Raw genomic sequence first — 17,532 nt, forward strand, 5'->3', positions numbered from 1 at the left:
TATAGACAGAAATACAGCTATTGATCATGAACAGGTCCTTTTGCCTGGCTAGTAATGTGTAGCAGATATGCAACTATGGTATTTTTGAGACTGGGAACAGGGGAGAAGGGCAGTGCCAGACCATATTTTCAGATGATGTCAGCAGCATGGATTATAAACGCCTGGCAATCAGCCTGTTCAAGTTTGCATGACAAGTCACATCATTATTAATTATTATTATTATTTTATTATTATTAACCAGGCATTAGATTTCTAATAGACAGATTTAGTTGTATTCTCAGTTCTTAGTTACTTGTTCCTTCGATGCCATATAGAAGAAATCCTGTTCCATCATGTTTTCTGTGTATAGAGGTACACTATAAGGAAAAAACCACACATATAAAACAATCGTCATGGATATGTTGTTAGGAGCTTGCTGTCTTGTTACCATGTAACAATCCAGAAGCCTGAGTAGATCACATCATCAAAAGATTTGAATGTCTGTAAGTGCAGCATCTTTTTCCCTGGGAGGGAGGCACCACTGCTGCCTTGGTTTCTCTCTGGTGAAGACTTTCCCCCTTCACTAGTCCATAGTCTCCTAGTCCACAGTGGATGGGTAATTTGGCGTTTGTCCTCTAGCCAAACCATCCCCTTTTGGGATCAACAAAGTCAAAAACCGGAGACTCTCTTGCAACCCTCTCCTGATCCAGTAGTCCTTAATGCTGTTTACAGCTCACCTCCTAGGGACTCCATAGTCCCTTTCCCACCCCTTTCCTCAGGCCTTCTGATGCAGTAGTCTTTTGCCCTTCTTTCAGCTCACCCCTCCTGGAGGCCCAGTTGAGGTGTAGAGGAACTCAGCTCTGAGCTTCAACTCAAAAACCTGAACACTGAAACCCTTCACCCAAAGCACTCTCCTTCACTCTTCTCCACACATCTGTCTGTCTTCTTCTCTGATTCCTTTCTTAGGCCTCCTTATCCCAAGCCCCACGGCATCCATTCCAACTCCCTTTCCACTGGGACTACAGTACTTACCTCAACTGGCCTCTACTGCTAGAGACCTTCCCGCCAGCCTGCATCCAGTTATCTCCCAGGCCTCTTACCAGTTCTACATCCTAAAAGCAACCCAAACTTTCACAGACTGAATCCCATACCCCAACTTCCTCTTATAGAGTCACCATCTGCCATAAAGTTACATGATCCCTAAGCTTTCCTGGTCATGTGCTTAATTGGTAACTCTAGTCCCACCAGAAGAACTACAAGTCCTGGGATACCTATTCTTAAAGGGCTGTGGTCCAACACAGGTGTGCTGGGACATGCACATGTGCCCCAAGGAAGAGCCACTATTACAATGTCCAGTGAGTATCTGTGCTGTAAAATAGGTTTGGTCTGACTAGGGCTGGTCAAGTTATTTATTGTTACCAATTTAGCTGTCAAATTTAGCTTTTTGTTCTGTTTGAAAATTGTCCATGAACATGTCACAATCAGGGGCGGCTCTATGTATTTTGCCGCCCCAAGCACGGCAGTCAGGTGGCCTTTGGCGGCGTGCCTGCGGCAGGCCTGCTGATAACGCGGATTCAGTGGCATGCCTGCTGGGGGTCCGCCGGTCCTGCGCCTTTGGCGTACCTGTCGCCGAATTGCCGCCGAAACCGCGGGACCAGCGGACCTCCCGCAGGAATGCCGCCGAAGACAGCCTGACTGCCGCCCGCACGGCGACTGGTAGGCCGCCGCCCGCGGCTTGCCGCCCCAGGCACGCGCTTGGTGTGCTGGTGCCTGGAGCCGTCCCTGGTCACAATTGTATTTGTTATTCAAAATTGTTCAGTGGACATTTTGTACAAATACATCAGCCTATGGACTATTTGGTGACCAGGTTGCTACAATCATTTATCCCAGTATGCAGTATTTAGAACTAGCAATGTCTTCACAAGCAATGTGGCTGTGTAGTCGCGGCACCAGGGCTGGGAGAGAGCTCTCCCAGCGCTGTAAAACACCCCCCTGCTCCCCCAGAGGGGAGTAGCTACCAGCCCAGCGCTGGTGCAGTGTCTACATTGCCACTTCACAGTGCTAAAACTTGCAGTGCTCGGGGCGGGTGTTCTTTCACACCCCTGAGCAAGAAAGTTGCAGTGCTGTAAAGTGGCAGTGTAGACAAGGCCTAAGGCCTTGGCTACACTCGCAGATTCACAGCACTGCCGCGCGAGTGTAGTCGCGCTGCCAGCGCTGCGAGAGCTCTCTCACAGCGTTGCAAGTACACCACCTCTCCAAGGGGAATAGCTTGCAGCGCTGCAGGTGCTGATTACACTGGCGCTTTACAGTGCTGCGCTCGGGGGGGGTGTTTTTTCACACCCCTGAGCGCAGCAAGTGCAGCACTGTGAATTGCCAGTGTAGCCAAGGCAAGAGTGCCTGAAGAAACCATTGGGGGGTTGATTTTTTTTAGAGGAAGAAAGAACAGCACTCTAGGGAGTGAAATAGCAAGAGATAAGCAAGGGAATTTAAGAACATTTAAAAGCCTTTCCTGTTCTGTTTTGCAAAAGAAAGGGTGTTATATTTAGGAATGAATGTGGATCCAAGATTACAAATTCCTGCATTCCTTCCTGAGTGGAGGAAAGTAAATGTACCAAAACCAAAGTCGGTTCAGCAGACTTTACTTGCAGTTTTCTCTTGTCACATTTACAGTAATTTTTCAGGAATCTTTACTTTGACTTTGATGGAAGCTGGATTGGGCCCTTACAGTTCTTCCCTTTGGTGTTGGTGTATATGCTTAAAGCCCACCTTTTAACAATACTTATGAACTTTTCATAGTAAGCCTGTCTGTCTTACCACCTGAAATAGCTCCATTGTTTCTGTGGTTATCTATCCAGACAGACACTGGTCACATCACTGACTGGTGAAATGTGAAAGTTTGGTTTACAAAATCAAAGCCTTTATTGAGTTTGTGGAAAAATTGGAAATGTTAATTCTCCTATATATATAATTTTCAAACAGCCATAACAAGTTTTTTTCCTCCAATGTCCATACAAAAGAATTTGCTCCCAGTCCCAGAAGGCAACATTGTTTGCCAAGAATTTTTATGGCTGAGCTAAATGGAAAGCTAACACCTGACTTGCTCTTAATAATAATGGTGGGAATAAGGTCAGTAGTAAATGCAAAAGAACTCTAAGATTGAAAAATAATAAAGGCAAAACTTATCTGCCTTTTGATATAGACATTGGCCTGGGGACTTCTCTTCCTACAACAAAATCAAAAGCCAATTTGGGCTAATTATATCTGATAAAAGACCTTCAGTTTGCTGAGAAACTATTCATATAACAGGGTCTATAGAAATTCTGCTTCCGTCTCTGGAATGCCAAGACCCAACACTCCGAGGGCCCATTACTTTAATGGGAGTGCTAGAAGCAGGAGGACTTGCAGTTTTTTTCCTAGGATCACATGCTGGCCATGCTCTGAAAGACACCAGGTACTGAAAAATTAACACAACCAGACAAGCTAAAAATAGATGCTGAATTATTCTGCTGCCTTCATCAGCCTTTTTGTGGATAGAAATTTCCGCATGACATTTTACCCCTTGAATGGCTCACATCATGACTCCAACAAAAATTTATTGCCTGAAGTAGAAACAGTAAAGGGTTAATCTACCTGGTCAAGTAGTGTGCAAACAGTGAGAAACATAATAATGGCATCTTAGAAGCTGAAAGTAGCTTTGCAAACAAAGAGTCAGCTTCACACACCATTACACAATTAACAACAGGGAAAAAAACCTGCATCCTTTTAAAAGGCACATGTGTGTGAGAAGAAGAACAGGAGTACTTGTGGCACCTTAGAGACTAACAAATTTATTAGAGCATAAGCTTTCGTGGACTACAGCCCACTTCTAGTTTCTGTAAGGTGGGGCCAATGAATACCTGGGTTGTGCTCCTATTTCCTTTAAACTCAGTGGCAAAACTCCCATTGACGGCAGGAGGATTGGGGCCTCTCTAATTTACATTCACAGATAAAAATTACATTTTCTTAAAGTTAAAGGGGCAAAATTCTGCTCTGAATTAAGTGAGTACAACTTCTACTTAAGTCAGAAGGAGCTGAACCCATGTAACTTAGAGGAGATTTTGCCCCAGGTTGCTAAATTACCAAAACAGTTGTAAAAGAACGTTGTAGCTAAAAAACTTGTTTTTTACATTAGAAATTCAAGGCTAGTCTAGCCTGTTTTTTCCTGATATAGTAAGAATGACTAGAGAATTAGTAAGATTATGACATCAGGTATCTTTGAAGCAAAAGCTGGCTTTAATTCTGACTTTTAAAACTTTTGGGGTTTTCATTTGTTTCTGTGGATACTTATTTAATTCAAATGCCTGAACAAATGGTTGGTCTCCTGGCTTGTAGTTCAATGCACATTCCCCTAAGACTAAGTTACAGGGTAATTTGTGAGGGAGACTGTCATGCTGACACACAAACACACACACAAACTGCACAAGAATTTTTGCCTGAGATGCAGGTAAACATAACAGACCTACCAAATACATGTGATATAAGATGTGTGACACTTGGCAGGTCTGTAGATCCCTTCCACAGCATCCTGGAAGGAGTCTCCGGGTATGTCTTCACTACCCGCCGTATCGGCGGGTAGCAATCGATTTATCCGGGATCGATCTATCACGTCTCGTTAAGACGCGATATAGCGATCCCTGAACGCGCTCACCGTCGACTCCGGAACTCCACCAGAGTGAGCGCAGTCGACGGGGGATGAAGTTGCGTATCTTGGATCGATCCCCAATCCTGGGATATGGAAATGTGGACTCCTAGCATTCTGCAGCGCTCCTATCCATGCAATGCAGCTACACCTGTTCCAGTGTGTTCAGGCCCTAAGTGCTTATGAAGGGGGCTAGGGTTTATTCTTGATGAGTTAGACTTGTCCACCAAATACAGACTTGTGGATAGGCTGTATATGGCACAGATGTTTATACTTGTCCTGCACATCTGAATCTACCTCCATTGTCCTGCAAATCTGAACCTGTGTGCGCTGTTAGCTACCTCCAACAAATTTGTTGCTGGTTTTGGGGTTTTTTTTTTTTACTAGAAGGTTGTGTACATGTGCTAAACTTGTACATGGCACTGCTTCAGTGATAAACCTCTCCTTGACTCTTACTACTGTTATGCCGAGAGGTACTAGTGACTGCATGGATCACAAACACTTCTTGAGATTGATGGCTGAGAACCTATCCTTCAGTTATCATAACTAAGTTAATCACATGTCCCCATCTAAGACAAAAGGGGTATGTGAACCTGCCCAGGAATTTTGGACTGAGTGGATAGTGGGGCTTTGCTGTGTCTGGGCTAGGGGTGTGTGTTTGCAGAATGCAGAGGACCCCAGACAGCCACACAGACAGCCTGAAGGAGCAGCTGAAAGCTGTGTCTGACCCTGGCAGAAACCTGTGAAGTTTCTGGGTTTGGGGAGAGGCTGAAAAGAGCATTCTTGGTGCTGTCAGCAAAAGAAGATGTTTCTGTTTGATTCCCCCTGTGTTCACAGCCACCAGACTTTGCACAGTCTTTATAAATAAACAAGACTGCAATAAAGAAATACATGACTGTCATGAATTTTTCCTCCTAACTAGAACAACCTACTAGGCACCAAATGTTTGGCTAACCACTCAGCTTAAAAAGTGTAACAATACACAGATTGAATGTTTCTCAATAAAGTTCAGTCCCAACTCCCTTTCCCTCTGTTGCAACAACTTCTGAGTTTTCCATGTCCTCATGGATTGGGTAAGTGTAAAGTTCCTCATTGTTAAGAATACTTATTTTGAGCTGTGAAAAGTAAGTGCAGGTCATCATCATTACAATCACATTGTGATTCATACATCAGAATTCAGTGGAAAAACAGAAGTGTGATGCAATCTACGGTGGAAATTTTTTTTTAACATGTTACCACAAGAGACGTGGCATCTCAAATTAAGATGATTGTGCTTTAATTTTTTTAAAACTTTATTGTAAGACTCTGTAATAGCATCCAAGTGGCTAGGGGCTTTGTGCATTATTAGAATGACGATACAAACATTTATCCCATTCTAAGCAAGATTTTCTCTTCCATAGAACAATGCACAATTCCCTCAGCACCTGCTACTGAGTGAGCAGGATTCTACTCTTGGAATTCAATGAGATTTTCTTGTAAGCATCACCAGGCTCAATGACCAGTGACATGACTAGATAGAGTATTCCAGTATCAAGTGAAAGAAGTTCAATCTCTTAGGGCTGGTCCACACTAACCCCCCAGTTTGAACTAAGATACGCAACTTCAGCTGAAGTCGAAGTACCTGAGTTCGAACTACAAAGTACTTACCGCAGGTCCACACGCAGCAGGCAGGCTACCGTTGACTCCACGTACTCCTCTCGCGGAGCAGGAGTACCGGCGTCGATGGCGAGCACTTCCGGGATCGATTTATCGCGTCTAGACAAGACGCGATAAATCGATCCCAGAAGATCGATTGCTTACCTCCGGGTTCGGCGGTAAGTATAGACGTACCCTTAAACATAGTAATTTTTTTTTGTTAGTGACTACCCTTCCCATGGTCCTCAGGACAAAATCAAAACAGACTGCAGCAAGTAACTCAAAGGGACCATATGTATGTACATCCTGGGAGAATCCTTTACTGGTCAAACCACTTCACTTGCACCTGCATCTCTAGCTTCAGCTGTTAATTCTTTTTGTGCAGTAACTTGATGGAACAAAACAATGATGGGCAGAATTTTCAAGTCTGGTTGCCTGAAGTTCTTATGTACATCTGAAATTTCCTCATGGTGGAAGTGCCACTTTCTATCAGTATGCAGTGGCATAGCCATGTTGGTCCCAGGATATTAGAGACAAAATGGATGAGGTAATATCTTTTATTGGACCAACAAGCTTTAGAGCTACATGAAGATTTTCTTCAGGTCTGGGACTACTCAAACTGTCACTGATAAATACAAGGTTTGAACAGATTATTTACCATAAGCAGTTAACACATATTTCACGGTGACCATTCAAGGTGAAATGGCCTATTAACACCCTTCCAATCATAGGGAGGAAAAGGGTGGGGAAGCAGCTGTGGGTATTGTTAGTGGGTTACAGATTGTTGTAATAAGCTATAAATCCAGAGTCTTTATGCAGTCCCTGATTTCTAGAGTCTTGCGAAGTTATAAATTTAAGATCTCAGGCTCATCTTTTGAAAGTGTTGTGTAGGTTTCCTTTGAGGATGAGGACTGATACAGAGCAATTGCTTTGTGAAAAGTGTTTGCCCACAGGTGATATGGTGTTTTTGTCTTTTATTAGCTGTGCCTGGCTATTCCTAGATGACATGGGGAGAAGTACTATAGCAAGGGGATTGGAGGGCTGGGCAGCCTAGTGGTTAGAGCACTTGGGTTTTTTTTTTTTTTTTTTGGCTCCTGATTGGTTGAGGAGCCTCAGTCTTTAAGGCGGAGGGGGATAGGACTCATGCCCTCCCTCACCACTGGGTCCAAGCCCAGGGGCCAGTGTGCATCAACCCCTGAAGAGGGGGATGCCTCCCAGTAGGGAGTCTAAATTCACTGTCCTGGGTTACTTCCTATAATGTCTGTTCAGTTTTGCTTCACTCACTTTGAGTATGTCTTCACTACCAATGTTAAAGCACTGCCACTGCAGTGCTTTAACATGGCTGTGTGGTCGCGGCTCCAGCGCTGGGACGCTTTAACATTGGTAGTGAAGACATATCCAAAGTGAGCGAAGCAAAACCAAACAGACATTTCAGGAAAAAAAGCCACACCCAACGAGGGGAGTAGCTATCAGCGCTGGGAGCATGGCTCCCAGTGCTGTAACACTGTCTACACTGCCACTTTACGGTGCTGAAACTTGCATCGCTCAGGGGTGTGTTTTTTTTTCACACCCCTGAGAAAGAAAGTTTCAGCGCTGTAAAGTGGCAGTGTAGACAAGGCCTTAGTTACCTCAGGTGCTGGAGGCTTTTAGGTCTCCCTCACAGTCTCCCGTCCCTTCACTGGAGAGACAGTGCTTACTCCCAGGTGCTGCCTTGGCTGACAGACTAGTTCAGGGGTCGGCAACGTTCGGCACGTGGCTCGTCAGGGTAAGCACCCTGGCGGGCCGGGCCAGTTTTATTTACCTGCTGACGCGGCAGGTTCGGCCGATCGCGGCCCCCACTGGCTGCGGTTCACTGTCCTGGGCCAATGGGAGCGGCGAGAAGTGGCGTGGGCGAGCGATGTGCTGGTCGCGGCTTCTTGCCGCCCCCATTGGCCCAGGACAGTGAACCGCGGCCAGTGGGGGCCACGATCGGCCAAACCTGCCACGTCATCAGGTAAATAAAACTGGCCTGGCCCGCCAGGGTGCTTACCGCGTGCCGAAGGTTGCTGACCCCTGGACTAGTTAGTGATCCTTCCCCTGAAGTAGGGAGGCAGCTAGCTCCTGCCTCTTCACCAGTCAGGCCCAAAGTGAGCCAGGTTCCCTCCTTTCCCCCCCCCCCCCCCCCCCCTCCCCCTCGCTGCAGGTATAATGCAGCCGGGCTAGCTGGGTCCAAAGGCTCTCTTTACTCCCTGGTATGCTGGTGGGACAGTTTCTCTGATTCATCACAAGCACGCTATAGTACTCTAAATAGTTTAGCTTAACATTTGCCTACCCCTATTTTGTAGATTTATCACTGTACAATATATTTTTTTTCTAGGCTAACATGCATGATAAGGAGCAGGGAGAAATTTCCACTTTTGAAACACATACTTAAAAATTAGCTTCATTGAAAGCAGGTACACAAATATCCTCCTTTTGGTGTCATTTAACAAATGCATGATTAGCCAAAGGTGTCACGGTAATTTTGTTCTTCAAGCATCAGTTTCCCATCTTTGATTCCTTTCTTCTTATGCATGCAAAACCTTATCTGGTACAGAGCTAAAAATCCAGTGCCAGAATTGCAAAGCTTTGATAGAATCCATTTTTGTACCAAGTCTTAGAGTCTGTTCCTAACTCTGTGGTGAATGAGCTCTAATCCCCAGTTATTGTTTCTGCTACCATCTGCATCCCCTGGTGAGGAGGAAATGTTATGTCAGCATGGTCTTCTCACCAAGCTGCTTCTAAATGTCATGTCTCCATCAGGCTGAAAGTCAGAAGTTCACTTTCAGTCTCCTCTCCTGTGGATTAAATGGCACTGAGTTCACTAGACTGGGCCACTGTTGTCCATATTCCACTTAGCTGGGTGTAGCAGGATCTCCCCATCTAGCAGAGCTTGGAATGATAGCTCTACAAAGTTGATATACAATTCCTCATTGCTAGAGCCACTAATGAATTATTTTACTACATTTACTGCTTTCTTTTATCTGAATTATCTGGCAAAAAGGTTGTACTTAAGGCAGACTCTATACCGGGGCAGGCAACCTCTGACACGCATGCCAAAGGCGGCACACAAGCTGATTTTCAATGGCACTCACACTGCCCGGGTCCTGGCCACTGGTCCAGGATGCTCTGCATTTTAATTTGAAATGAATCTTCTTAAACATTTTAAAAACCTTATTTACTTTACATACAACAATAGTTTAGTTATGTAATATAGACTTATAGAGAGAGACCTTCTAAAAACGTTAAAATGTATTACTGGCACGCGAAACCTTAAATTAGAGTGAATAAATGAAGACTCGGCACACCACTTCTGAAAGGTTGCCGACCCCTGCTCTATACCTTTGCTGAAATGCTGGACAATCTCAGAGTCTGCCCATTTTTGGGATTAAAAAATCTTGAGTCATGCCACATTTGAGGTTTTTTTATTTGCCTTCTGGTGTTTGAAGCCTTAGGTTTCACATTTTCAAGTTTTTTCCATTGCTATGAATGCAGAAACTTTCTTTCTTTTTTTTTTTTTTAAAGTTAGCTGAGAGTCTCATGTAGTTGTTATTTAACTCAAACTGCTGGGCTTTTAAAAAAGACACCAAATACTAAGAGATTTGTGATAAAATAGCAAGAGTTGGCAACACTGCATTCAAAACAATAAATTTGCCTGGGCTGTCTTTTGTTTCTTACACGCTTTTGTGCCCTTTCTTGCAATGCCTGATTTCTTCATGTTTTCTTCTCATGCCCATCCTTCAGACTCTGCTGTGTGATAAGAGCCTATACACGAGACTGACTACCCTCCTCACTTAAAGCTTGCACTTGCAAGTGTGCCTGGTCTATCATTTTTTAGAAGAAGCCCCACAAAACTGCAGTCATATCACAATCTCTTAGCCAGTGCTTATGTATCCTCCTGTCACTGCAGCCCATCTTCTTGTTGTCTCTACTCAAGGAATACCTTAAGAGGCAAAAATTGCAAAACTGGCTCTGGAGATTCTAGTCTGTAACATGTGCATTTTGCACTCTGGTGCGGATGAGGAATCTTTCTTGGTTTGGCGCAAGTGGTTAGTCAGTATTAGTGTCATTGCCACATTGTTTCCATTAAGAGGAAAAATTGATAGAGTATGCATCTTTGAGACAATCCTGCTTATTTATAAAGAATATACAAAGTCCTGTTTCCCAGAATACAGTAGGAATCAAACAACAGAGTTTCAGTGCCCACAACTCCAAATTCCAATTAGCCAGCACCCAGCCCAAAAGCTCTTAGCTTTTTCTCAGAGCTACACTACCACTGCTGCTGTGACTGGGGTCATTCCTGTCTTACCTCTCAGCTTCTCTGGGCTTTCTGCCTTTTGTCTCAGGCACAGTTCCACCAATCAGAACCTCCCACGTCTGCACTATCCATCCTCAGCGAAAACCCTTGAGCCACACAGTTCAACTTGTATTCAAGCTTTGCTATGTGCCTGTGTTTTGGGTGGTACTCTATTGTTTCAGCTACATGGTTACATAAAGGAGAGTCATTCACAGTCTATATGAAGAAACAATTAAAGGCAGCAACATCCACCAACTTCAACAAGGTTTCACCCAACCCATACTAATCTTCAAAATATGGTAGGTCCCCATCAAAACCAGGACAGATGAGAGTTGAAAGTTATTACAAATATCTAGGGCCTGTACATTACTACACTTAACAGAGCCACTTTCATACCACTACTCATTTTGTCTGCATCCTCTGCAACAAAATATAAGAACATCTGCAATGTTTAAATTCCCCCATATTGCCCTCAACTGTAATTCTTGTGGTGGTGGTTTCAGGCTGTCCATTTGTGTGGGTTTTATCCATCCAGTCCAGGTGCCTGGCATTGCTGTTAAAGTTCTTCATGGTTGCTCTGAAATCCATCCACTCCTGCAACTGTGTTCTTCACAGTAAAATCTGAGGAGCTTGTATTTAAAAAACGAAGTTATTTTTTATTTAAACGGTATGTAAGTCACAACAGCCACCAGAGCCTAGCATTAACTGAAGCCTACAGCACTCTCAGTCAAGCAACCTGCCTTGCAAAATGGAGATGACTTGTTTTCTGCAGCCATACTCTACATCTTTACATAACAATTGCAGCTGCTCCAGAAAAAATGTAGAAGCAATGGTTATGAAATATGCACTCTAGAAGTTAAATATTAGTTGTGACATAAACCATTGTAAGATATGCAACTGAAAGTCACTCACACAATAAAATTTAGTTTTGCAACGGTGAGACTTCTTTCCAGTGTTGTATGTTATGAACAGTGTAAATGCTGATTGTTCTGCTATTAATAATTGTCAAAATCTTAAAGGTGAACTGCAAAGATTAGTGAAATTTGAATTGAGCACAAGCATCTGTGTGTGGGGGTGTATACAGCAAAGAATTAAATTAGGCCTAACTTTATAATTAAAAAAAAAATTTTTTTTGGCACGTCCTAGTTTGCTAAAGATATCTCAGCGTACATAATTTTGTTACATCACAATACCACGTTTCATTGCAATATATAAGAAATATACTGGGACCAATCCAATGTCTTTTGAAGTCAGTGGGAGTCTTCTCATTGATTCCAGTGGACATTTGGATGAGGTCTATTGCATCATGTATATCTTAAAACTAATTTAAGATAAACTTGTCTTTGTCATATCACATGAACAAATCAAATAAAAATTACAATTATTTTTTAGAATTTCATATTATGTAAATTGTGGTATCTGTGATGTAATAGAATGTTATACTCTGATAGATTTAGCAAACCAAGGAATGCCAGAAGGATTGCACAGGAAGCAAAGTAAATATTTAACAATTAAAAGTATTTCTGTGTAGAACAGCTCCCAGAAGTTGGTTAGTGGGTACAAATGACACTTAACGCTGATTAATTCATTTTTTTAGTTTGCAGTAAAATTTTTACAGAAATCAGAACAAACGTATAAAACACAGCACCTACACATACTACCCGCGTATATAATTACAGCATCAGAAGTCTATATTCACGCTCCCCTATGAGTGTTTCACATTTTAACTATCAAAAAGTTAAACTTCAGTGTTACATTTTTATACAGGTGTATTATTTACTACATGGATTGAAACAGGTGTTTCAAAATGCTTCACATATACAGTGTGGAAGTGAACTTCTAAACTGGGGATTTCATTCGTGAATACTGTGGGCCATGGAGCTATGCTGATTCATAACACTTGAAAATCTAGCTTGTGTCCTTTTACACTTCCTCTCAGTCTAAGAGCCAAATGTATAACTGCTTTTAAAATAAGTGCAAAAGACCTAAAAATGACAGACAACAGAAAACAGAAAATTGGATTGATATAGATGTGATTTCCTTGATTTTTATTAAATTTTCTGTAAGCTGAGTTTCAAGATTCATCATTTTATAAAAGTGAGAAAGCACCAGATTTGTGGATCTCTTGTAATGAAATAGTTGATTGGTAGTGTACTTGCAGTCAGATGTTTCTTCCTTTAAACTGCAGATATCAGTAAAATAAGAGCTAGTAGTCTCAATTATTTATATATATATCCAATATAGTTGAATTATTTTGTAACAGTGGAGAGATGGTTAAAATATTGACTTCCTCTGCTGTAGAAAGCATATGCTCTATTATGTTACCTTTATTACAGATAATCAAGAGCCAAAGTTTTGGCCCAAAGATCTTTATCAAGGATAGATGCAAGTTAATTATTCTACTGGACCTTTGATAAAGTCTCCTGTATATGTCATTACAAAGGGATATACTGGTTGGAACATGTTTTAGTACTGCCAAGCACCCACATATTCTACCGCTAATTGGCAGAATGACTACCCAAATGGTGCTATGACAGATTGTGTGGTGAAGATGATCTGGACACTGCAGACAAGACAATTACTAGACAGCTCCTACGTAAGTAGCAATGCTGGAACAGCACAGGACTTTACCACATGAGATTAAAAACCCTCTACTCCCCTGCCTGTGGTAACAGTAGGTCCCTTTAGTTCATTCGTTTGCAGATGATATAAATACATTCCTCCAGTGATGATACATAATATAGATAAAGCTATTCCTATACAACTAATTTTTTGTTGAACTAAGTTGATAAATCATTCAGAATACAGTGTTATGGCTAACTGATGGTGTGGTTGTCCAGGATAACTCCAGGTCATTTACCTTGTTGGACCAGAACTTCTCAAACTCTTAGTGATCCCATATGACACCTCAAAAGTCATCAGACTTGGTCCTACATATAGCACATTTGTCAACATGAATATTCATTTACTACATCTATGCATTCACTCTCAAGTCATACAAACTCTGGCTCAAACATGGAACCCTTCCTTGGGCAAAGGTCCCATTGAAAGATGGTGATGCTCTGATGCAACACAACTATGATTTGCTATAGCACAGGGGTAGCCAACTTATGGCACGCATGCCGAAGGCGGCATGCAAGCTGATTTTCAGTGGCACTCTCACTGCCTGCGTCCTGGCGTCCGGGGAGCTCTGCATTTTAATTTAATTTTAAGTGAAGCTTCTTAAACATTTTAAAAACCTTATTTACATTACATACAACAATAGTTTAGTTATATATTATAGACTTGTAGAAAGAGACCTTCTAAAAACGTTAAAATGTATGACTGGCACGCGACACCTTAAATTAGAGTGAAGAAATGAAGACTCAGCACACCACTTCTGAAAGGTTGCCGAGCCCTGCTATAGCAACATCTCACACAGTGATGCAAGCTGGTGATAAAGCAACGCAATGCTCAAGAAATTTGCATCTGGGGCATGGTCGGCTGTTAATGCCTCTAAATCACTTACATTAGAAATGTTAAAGCTTGAAATAGAGGCTGCAGAGAACTTTGTTTATACTCATCGGATCATTTACCCCCCCGCCTGTGAACTGTCCCTCGTTGCTACCGTATCCCCCAGTGCTGTCCTGAGCCCACATTAATGAATCTTGCTCAGGGACACCGCCGCCTCCCCGTGTGCATGCACCCAGGTGCGGCCCTGGCTTGTCTCTGACACCCACCGTCCTCGCGGTGCTGGCCCCGCCCAAGTCACAAGCCGTGGCGCGGGGGTGCCCCGTGTGACCCCCGCTTCTCAACCACCCCCACGGCCGGGGTTTTGCCCTTTCCTGCCTCGCCCACCCCAGCCCCGCCGGCTTCACTTGCTGGCGCGTGACACGCACAATCAGGCGCGCGGCCCGACACACAAGCTCCCGCCAGGTACAGCGCGGGCCTGTGTCCCCCCGCGCTCTGATTGGCGGCCGACGCGGCCTGTACCGTGCGAGGAGCGGCCAACCTGGGCCGGACCCGGAGGCGGAACTTCCGCTTGGCAGCGGCGCCAGGAGCCGTTGTCCCCCCCCCCCGGAGCGAGACCCCCTCTTGTGCAATACGCCACTCAGGGCGTCGCCATAGGCTGAGCGCTAGCCCCCGCCCCGCCCCCGCTTTGCCGCAACTAGGTGGGTATCTCGGCTGGCTGCGGGGCTGCTGCGCCCCCCGGGGTCATTGTGGGGGGGGCGCCGCTCTGGGACCCCGCGGCCGGGGGACACGTGACGCAATCCTGGTGGGGGAGGGTCCGTGCCCGCCTCCTCTGCCAGGGGACCAGGAAGAGGCTGCACCGAGCGTGTCCCCGTGTGGCCGGCCGGCTGCCTCCCCCCGCCCAGCCCAGCCCGCCGCCGCGCGGCTGTTTCCGGGTGTGACCCTCGCCGCAGCGCGCTCCTCCCTGCCGGGCTGGGGAGGTGGAGTTAGGCGGGAGCCGAGTCCCCTGTGCTGCGCTGGGGAGCCGCACAGCGCGGGGGTGGGGGTGCGTGTGGAGGCGGGCCAGGAGCCAGGCAGGATTTCCTACCCCCCCCCCCACAGCTGGCGGGGAGGGGGGACAGCTGCGGATACCCCCATTTCCCTCTCTTCTCCCCCAAAGCTGCTCCGGGGGCCCGGCCCTGTCGCCCCTCCCCCAGGAAGCTGGCACGAGGGGGGGCTGGCTGAGGAAGCCGCCCCACTGTTCTGCGGCTGGGGGGCAGCTGAGGACACACCCCCTTCGGCTGGCCGAGCATTGAGATACGTGAGGCCCCCCCACTCCCTGTGCTTTAGTGCAAAAGGACGGGCACAGCCCAGCCTCGGCGCGCTCCGGTGTCACCGAAACGATGGGCTGGGGGGAGGAGCCCCAGACCCACCAGCCACGAGCAGCCCCACCCCGCAGCGTGCCGGGGTGCGGGGACCGGCGGGGAGTTCGGCCAGTAAATGGAAGGCGCCTTCCCGCTAACGGGGGGAGGGGGGCGGCTCCTTGGCGGAATCAGGAGCAGCTGCCGCTGTTTGCTGGGGGTTTCCTGGGGAACCTGCTATTGGAAGGCGGCTGCAGCGAGTTCCCGGGGGGGGGGGGGAAGCAACAGCCGGAGCCAGGGGCCGCCCCATTCCTGCTGCAGTCCTGCCCTCGGGGGGCGGGAGGGGCGGGGTGGTGAAGCGGAGAGGCATTAGATCCGCCTCTCTCATTGATGAAATTTAAATTCTTGTGCGTTTACCTTTAACCAGTTTGTCCAAGACTAAGAGCCAGATATTCCCGGGGACAAGTGTAGGAAGGAGCTGGGAGGAACCGAGCGGAGGAAAAATCTCCCCCAGTTCCTTCATTATTTTTCTTTTTGCGTGTGTGGGCGGCTTCTCTGGTGGGATTTTTCTTCCCCCAAGGGAGTGATTAAATACCCTTTAAAATTATTGATACTATATAACTGGTTGACTAAACCAGACAGGGAAACGTCTTCTACTACACAAGGTGGCGACAAGGGGAAAATTGCCTCTTCTGGCGTTTATAGTGTAGTTTTGGTACATTCTCTATTTATAAAAGGAAAATATTTATTTTATTAAAGAACGGGAAAATGTCACTTGCACAAGGTAAGTGGGTGTGCTTTTATTTTTTCTGAGCGGCTTCAGCTCTGCATGTTGGCTGATTTATTTTTTCAATAGCTTCCTGTAGTCCTGGCAGCATAGTTGGTGGGGGCTTGGACGCGTCAGTTTGATCGGTTCCAGAGTTACCCTTTGCAAGATTTTGGTGGTGGTGGCGGTGGTGTTAATTTGATTGCTAAATTTGACGATAGGGGCCTGCCATTCTGTCCTGGCTGGGCTCACTTATCTGTGTATGTTTCTTTTCCGTTTTACTGCAGCGACAGTCAAACCGGGTTGAGGCAGCTGCCGCTGTATCTGTAGTGAATAACAGACGAGATCTGGGGTCCACAGAGGATTATCGCAATGCTCAAATGTCTCCCCTTCATTTATTTAAGGGGGGGAGGCACTGAGCTTGTGTGTCTGTTCTCCTTTTTTGGAGGTTCGGGTAGGCTTTGGCCGTCTCCTCGCTCTGTGCGTATACGTGGTCAGAGTTTCCGATTCATTTATTGCGAAACAAGGGACTAGACCAGGAGTGGTCACTTCAGGAGGCGAAATTACTTCGCACTGCTGTTGCATTTTTTCCTCCTTTGAACTGATTCTTAAGATTTTTGAAAATAAAAACAAATCGAATGTCTGTGCTTTATGTACATAGCATATTCGGGCCTGTCAACAAAATAACCCTCCCTATAGTAAGGGTAGTAGTGATAACCTTATCTTCTGGATGTATGTATAAATGTGTAGTAGAGAAGACTGAGTAAAAATTTGGCTTTGAAAACAAGTCTTATTAACTCTGCATATGTGCCTAGGCATTGCAGAACACTTACTATGTAAATGGATCTAGTGTTTGCAGTCACCCTGTGACATCTGAGCAGAATGTGATGAATTAAAGGGGGAAACCTACAGCCGTTTTCCTCAAGTGAGCAGTCAGAGAATTACTGAGATAAGCCACTTTTCACCATTAATAAACTGCAAAATGTATCTCTTTTTAAAATATGTCTTAAAATTACAATTGGCATTTCTCTGGCTACTGGTAGAGGTGGCCATCTTGCAGAAAAGTGGTATCATTTATGAAACTGACAACTTTAGAAACCTCTGTAAGACTATAAACAGGTTTCAAAAACTATTTGCCTAGAATTTGACAGAGTATTTACATTTTTTCCTGCCATTTAAATCAATATTAAAACACTTGGAAATTTAGTCTGCACTGCTAATGTCAAATGATATTTTTCACTATGATAATATCATCACTAGGCTTAGAAATCCATTTATGTCTCACCTTAAAATCTAAACTGGCTATGTGTTAATAGCAAAACTGCTTCTTAGCTTGTACACATAAAGTATTAGCCTGAGCAGAATGGCT

General features: G+C 45.0%; 1 protein-coding gene across 2 annotated transcripts in view; it reads left to right on the top strand.

The window, feature by feature from the left end:
• Nucleotides 1-14,669: 14,669 nt before the first annotated feature.
• UGP2 (UDP-glucose pyrophosphorylase 2) overlaps nucleotides 14,670-17,532 on the top strand; it is a 40,090-nt gene continuing 37,227 nt past the window's right edge. Inside the window, exon 1 of one of the 2 annotated variants that reach the window (XM_034764200.1) lies at nucleotides 14,670-14,758. Coding sequence is in view for 1 of the 2 variants with exons in the window: in XM_034764199.1 (XP_034620090.1) it covers nucleotides 16,166-16,181 (16 nt within the window). In the remaining variant the exon portion in view is untranslated. Of the gene's footprint in view, nucleotides 14,759-15,761; nucleotides 16,182-17,532 lie in introns of those variants that run through there. The other variant, XM_034764199.1, reaches the window with a different exon arrangement.

Source organism: Trachemys scripta, chromosome 3 (assembly GCF_013100865.1).
Source record: "Trachemys scripta elegans isolate TJP31775 chromosome 3, CAS_Tse_1.0, whole genome shotgun sequence".
Lineage (NCBI taxonomy): Eukaryota > Metazoa > Chordata > Testudines > Emydidae > Trachemys > Trachemys scripta.